The sequence below is a fragment of the Arachis hypogaea genome, chromosome 17 (genome assembly GCF_003086295.3).
Source record: "Arachis hypogaea cultivar Tifrunner chromosome 17, arahy.Tifrunner.gnm2.J5K5, whole genome shotgun sequence".
Taxonomy (NCBI): Eukaryota; Viridiplantae; Streptophyta; class Magnoliopsida; order Fabales; family Fabaceae; genus Arachis; species Arachis hypogaea.
The window spans coordinates 30995913-31002663 of NC_092052.1; the positions used below are offsets into that span (position 1 = coordinate 30995913).

The following is a 6751-nucleotide window of genomic DNA, read 5'->3' on the forward strand; positions in this document are numbered from 1 at the left end:
AAGTAGCTTGCTCTACGGCTCGAAGGCATGGTGTTGATGAGATTACTATCATGGTTTTTGTTTTCTCCTTCTCTTTTGAGGGGCAAGCAAAAGAGTGGTTCTACTCCCAACCTAATGATGTAGTGACTAAATGGGACCTATTGAGAAGGGAATTCTTGGATAAATTCTTCCCTCTGGAGAAGACCGACTACATCCGAAAGAAAATTTCTGGTATAATGCAAAGAGACCAAGAGATACTCTATGAATATCGGACTTGATTTAAGAGGTTGTTGGAATCTTGTCCATATCATGGGGTTAGATACTCATTTGCTCATTAGCTATTTCACTTGAGGTCTTTGTGCACCGGATAAGAGGTTGCTCACCGCCTCTAGTGGTGGTTCCCTTTCTAAGAACAAGACGGCAACGGAAGCTTGGAGTTTGATCAATGATGTCGCCGAAGCTACCCAACATGTGAGAGTGAGGAACAATCCTCCCAAGAGTGTGGTGGAAGCACCTTCTTCCGACTTGGCTTTAACTAAAGTGTTTGGAGAAATGACCACTCTCCTCAAGGAGATTCACCAAGGACAAAAGGCATCTCACTCAATCTAAGCCATCCAAGCCCCACTATAAATCCTCCAACTTGAAGGACCTCCTAGAGTGTGTGGTTTATGCTTTAGTACCTCACACTACACCGACCAATACCATTAAGTCCAAGAGGATTACACTCTTGCGGTAGCCAACAACTACAACAACCGTCTACCCTATCAATCTCAAAATCAAAGCAATTACTCCCATGGTAATAGCTCCAATCAAGGGTGGAGGGACAATGCTCAAGGAAACAACCACAGTCAAAGATGGAACCAAGACAACTCATCTTCTCAATACCACCACAACAACCAACCCTCTTCCCAATACCACAACAATACCTACCAAGCTAACCAAAACCACTATAATCAATCATACCAACACTCACAACAAAACCAAAATAATAACCATAGATACCAACCACCTCACCAAAGACAACAAACCAATCAACCTTCTTCCTCTTCCATAAACCAAAATGAAGATGCCTTCCATTCAATCTACCAAGAACAAGAGAGACTTCGGGCTATGATAAAGAAAAATGAAGAGAACACTAGAAATCAATTATCCAATATAGTCGAGATTCTCTCAAAGTTGTCCCTACCTCCTACCAACAATACCAACACCAACCAAGCCTCTAGCTCATCTAGCCTTCCTTCCCAACCTATCCCAAACCCAAGGGGTAGCATCAATGCAATTACCTTGAAGAGTGGTACAACGCTTAAGGAAGATGAGCCCAAGTCTATCAAGTTGGCGGAGGATGTTTCTAATGTAGAAGTTGGTGAAACAATGGAGATAGATGAAGATGAAAAGGAGAAAGTTGCAAAGGAAGAAAAAGAGCAATTGAGGGCCAAGGAACCGAAGAGAAAGAATAACTTAGAAGAACAAATTCCTATACCTTTCCCTACGATAGCCAAGAAGACCAAGAAGCATGAGGAGCTTAATCCCAACATAGTGCAAATCTTCAAGAGTGTGGAGGTAACTATTCCACTCTTTGATGCCATACATCAAGTCCCAAAATATGCTAAATTTCTTAAGGATGTGTGCACTCACAAAGAGAAGATTGGTGGGCTAGGGATGAATCTATTAGGTAATTCTGTTTCTTCTATGATGGATGATTTTCCTGAAAAATATAGTGATCCCGGTCCTTGCTTGGTATCTTGTATGATTGGTGAGATTCAACTTAAGGATTGCATGTGTGACCTAGGGTCGTGTGTGAGTATTTTGCCACTCTCGATTTATGAGAAGTTGAACCTTGCACCGCTGAGGCGATCCGGGGCTAGGTTTGTGCTTGCGGACAAGAGTATAATTTCAGTTGTGGGTATTGCTGAGAATGTGTTGGTGAGAATTCAGGACTTAATCTTTTCGATGGATTTTCATATCCTAGAGACACCTCCCATTGATTCGGATAAGCCATCCTCCATCTTACTTGGGAGGCCATTCTTGAAGATATCCCGGTTTAAACTAGATACATTTTCAGGAGATTACTCATTTGAAGCCAAAGGGAAGGTGGTCAAGTTCAAATTGGAGGAAACCATGGGGCAACCTCTAGAGGTACATTCAATTTTCGGTTGTGACATTGTTGAAGATGATGTAATTGAAGAAAACACTTTGGGAGTGATGGCGAGATAAGTGTCAATAGAAACTTGGGGATAAGAGGAGTTAGCAAGGAAAAGGGAAAAGATCCACAACTCCCATATTCTCAAGGAAACAAGGCGCCCAATCATAGTTCGATTGACAAGTGGAAGTATCTTCCCTTAAAGGATACTCTCATCAAGGGCAATAAGAAGGACAAGATGGATGTCCTTGAGGATGTTCCAAAGAGGTGATCGCAAGCTCATGACCGTCTAACTTAAGGACGTTAAAGAAAAGTGCTAGGTGGGAGACACCCCACCATCGTATGATCCTCCTTGTATATAGTTTCTTGCATGTAACTTTAGAGCCTTTGTTTGATTTTGTTGAGTTTGCTTAAGTGTGCTTGATTTTGTTTGATTTTGTTGAGTTTGTTAGAGTCTTCATGAGGATTTCATTGATCCTGGTTTGGTTAAATTGAAAATTTTGAAGAAAAATGCTTGATTTTGATTATTGCATGAAATTTTAAGTGTTTTTGAAGTATTAAAAAAAAGGAGAAGGGGCATTCCACGCGTAAGCGTGGACGACGCGTACACGCGGTATTCATTACCGCAACTCCTGGTACAAAAACCAGAGAGTTATGATGGAACTGTGCGGGAGGGGTGCCAGGAGCACAATCCCTCCCCCACATGCATGTCAGTGACACATACGCGTTCTTGGTTTTTTTCGTACATCCACGCGCGAGCGTGGACGACGCACACGCGTCGTAGGCTGATGTTGGAACTCCTGGTACAAAAACCAGAGAGTTGTGCCGGAGCTGTGCGAATTTTGTGTGAAGAGCACGATTTGTCCCCACGCGTACACACAGCTGAAGCATACACGTCTCACCTCTTTTCTGATGGCCACGCGTCATATGCCTTTCTCTGCTTTCCACGCGTACGCGTGGATGAAGCGCACGCGTCGCGCATCCAACGCAACTTACCCTGCGCGCTGCCCTATTCCCTCCCATTTGATTTTCTTTCTTCTACTCTTTTTTCCTTTCTTCTTCCTTCTCCTTACCACCTCTTCTCCGCCCACAACCACCGACGACCTCAATCACCGGTGACCACCACCTCCGGCGGTCCCACACCTTCTCTCTCTTCTCTTCTTCTCCTTCTTCTTCTCCTATTCTCACTTACACTCAACCTCACTTTCCTCCTTCTTTCAAGGTTTTATTTCTCTTTTTTCTCTTTTGCTTTTTAAAAATTATCCTTTGTTGTTGCATTTAATTACTCTACTCTCTTTGTTCTTAGTTGTATTTGAATTTTATTGTTTGTAGCTCACTTTTAGTTCTTTTCCTTCTTCTTATATTTTTGCATGGGTGTTGATTTCATTTTATATTTTGAGTTGATGGATTATTTTGCCATTTCTTGGTTTGTTTGGGCTATATGGGTGTTGCTTTGATGATTGGCATTCTATTTTGGGTATATCACATACTTAGTATTCCAAACTTGCTTGTTATTTATACTTTGCATACCAAGTATTTGTGAAAAAGGGCCCAATGACACTTTGGTTCATTTTTTACCTTTTTCTTTCAACTTAGTGCCTCTTTTTCATAACCCTTGCGCGCCATGTTCATTGACCTTCATTTCCATGATTTTTCATCATCAAATGCTCATTATTTGTGGTTTGCTATGCTTGTAGCGTCATGCAAGAATGAATGGTTCCATGCTCAATAACCCTACATTCTTCAATTCTATGCTTAATTGTCTTGGAGTTAGTTGAGCCAATAGTTTTCTTGTGATTCCCACCATTTTTGCATGTATGTATCATTGTTGCATCGATGCTTGAGTTTACTCCTCTCATGCCTTATACTCGCATGTATCTTTCACTCTTGCATCTAGTGTTAGTGAGGTGCCTCCATGATCATATTGTTGTCTTGCTTACATGTTATAGCTACCATATATTCAAGACGCTTTACGCTCTTGTGGCATTAATCCTCACTTGCATTTTCTTAACTCCAGTGTTTATCTATCTGAGCTTAATGTTTCTTCTTTTTCTTTCTTTTTAGGATAGCCACCAGAAAGGAACAAGAAGACACCAATGTAAAGGGCATATATAAAGGCACTCACTAGAGAACAAGCTTCAAAGTCAAGTGCCAATTCACCACCTCCTAAGCAATTGACAACAGATCATAGCATTGATGAGGCAGAGGAAGCAGCCTCCATATGGGAAGTGGACTAAGTCTCACGATTGCAACCAAATGGAAGGATGAGAACCCACATGAGGATATTGCCAACCATAAGCTCCACCATAAGCTCACTGGTCGCACCAACCCACCTACGGCGGAAACCGACACTCCGGTGTCAACTTCGGATCATGGCGAAGAAGTAATCAAGAGGTGAACATGGAGACGTCCTTGTTTCACCATTCTATGGCCATTGCGAGTGACACTCCCGGACCCACTCTGTTCATCATTGATAGCACGGAGGACCGTGCAAAATTCTAAGTGTGGAGAGGTCGTTTACCGACTTTCGTAGGTAACAACCCTTCTTTTCAATACCCAAATCTTAATTTTCTTTTGTCAATTAGGATAATTTGTATTGCATAGATAGTTTTTGCATTTAAATACTTTTTGCATGGTAGTTTTTTGTAAATATATCTAGAGTTATGCTTGTTAAGTGATTGGGTGTGCATGAACTAGATGAATTACTTTTTCCATCCAATCACTTCTTGCTAGGACTACTTGGTTAGAGTGATGATTTCTTTTCCAAGAAACTGTTTTAGGGCACCCTACCAATTTGAAAAAAAAAAATTTGTGTTGAACTTGCCTGGAGAAATTAATTTTGGAACAGGTTTTTGAGCTAAGAACACACAAGCATGTGAGTTTTGAGCTTAATTGCGTGGTTACATCATATAACCACTTATTTCCATTCTTGTGTGCATTATTCTCTTTCTATGATTGCAATCTTTGATTTGTTTGATTCTTTATGTCCATTATTTTGTGTATGAATGCATTTATGTGATTGAGGCCATTGTTTCAATAACCACTTACCCAAATAGCCTCACATTTGTCTACCATTATTAACCAATTTTCAGCCTATGTTAAATCCCTTTTTATTCTTTAATGTAGCATATCACTACCCTTAAGTGAAAAACAATAAATGTCCTCCAATTTAGATCTTTGATTAGCTTAGGCTAGTGAGAGTGTGTGTCATTTAAGCGGGAGGGAAGCTTGGGAACATTGATAGAGGTAAAAGTGTATTTTTGTATTTTTATTAAAAATATTGAAAATTGGGTACATACTCATGCATTGAATGTTTAAACCATATGCATTGATACCGTTGTATATAATTCATCTTTTCATTATATTTTTATTATCTGTTTTTTATATTTCTTATCTATGCAAATTTATCTTGATGTTAGTTATATCTTACTGAGAAATAACGTATTTATAGTATATATATTTTATTCTTTTTAGAAGCACATCTATATCATATTATTTAGAAGCATATGTATGTTATATGACTATTTCATAATGTACTATACGACTGTCTCATAACACGAGTAAAAAATTCGTAACATACCCGAAAACCAAATGATGAAATTCAATTGTCATGTGAAAATGCAAAGAACAATAAAATTTACAACGAACACTATCATTAAAGTAAACTCGACAAAATATTACACTAAATAAACACAACCCTACATATATATTACTGGCGGAAGTAAAACCAATGTTGACTCCTCCCTGTGGACACCTCCTACGTGGCTATGTGTGTGGCCACACTATCTGCAAAGCCCACATCTCTTGGGTCTATTCAGATCAGCTTCATCCATTGTAGTCTAGATCCTAGTAGCCTTGATCCCGTTGTGCCTATCTGATATGACTAGAATAGCCAGCTGAGGCGTTACGTGTTGCCAAAGGTGAGATAGAAAGAATGACCATGACTCTGCATTCTCACCCTCCACAAGTGTGAATGTAATAGGAATAATATTGAAATTGTCGTCCTGAGCAATCGCAACGAGCAGTGTACTCCAGCATTTGCCGTACAAGTGGGTCCCATCGACACTAAACAACAGCTTACAATGCCGGAAGGCTTCGATACATGATGAAAATGTCCAAAAAAACCTATGGAAATATGCTGATGACTCATCGACTTGCCCACCAACTCGCACAGGACTCGTCCTTAATATTGCAGCACTACCTGGCATCGTGATCTGCACACCCAGTACCCATCGTGACAACTCATTATACGACTCTTCCCAATCTTCGTAAATATGTGCCATGGCCTTCTACTTAGTCAACCAAACCCTCTTGTAAGTCGGTCTAAAACTGAAATGTGTCTCTGTCGTATTCTATAGTATCTTGATTGACACGACAACATCAGCTCTAATCATAGGCAATATGAAAGCCCATATCACATGATAATCAAGCATCATGTGATCACTAGATATCGATGTGGCCAAACAAGTATGAGGTCCATTGTACCGTTTTACCTCCCAAATACCTTTGCGCTGGCGAAGACTGATCCAAATCAACCATGTGCACCCGTTGCCAAACTTCTTACACTTCCCATAGTACTTGTGATGATCGGATTCCAACACTTTGTACTCAACCCACGGCGGATGGTATAAG

The 6751-nt window shown here is 40.3% G+C and overlaps 2 protein-coding genes across 2 annotated transcripts; one reads left to right on the forward strand and one right to left on the reverse strand.

Annotated features, from left to right (window-relative positions):
• Positions 1-1089: 1089 nt before the first annotated feature.
• Positions 1090-2193, forward strand: LOC112763099 (uncharacterized). The gene has a single exon (XM_025808858.1). The coding sequence runs from the start codon at positions 1090-1092 to the stop codon at positions 2191-2193; it is 1104 nt and encodes a 367-aa protein (XP_025664643.1).
• Positions 2194-5958: 3765 nt separating this feature from the next.
• On the reverse strand, positions 5959-6402 carry LOC112763100 (uncharacterized). Its single transcript, XM_025808859.1, has one exon. The coding sequence runs from the start codon at positions 6400-6402 to the stop codon at positions 5959-5961; it is 444 nt and encodes a 147-aa protein (XP_025664644.1).
• Between the last annotated feature and the right edge of the window lie 349 nt (positions 6403-6751).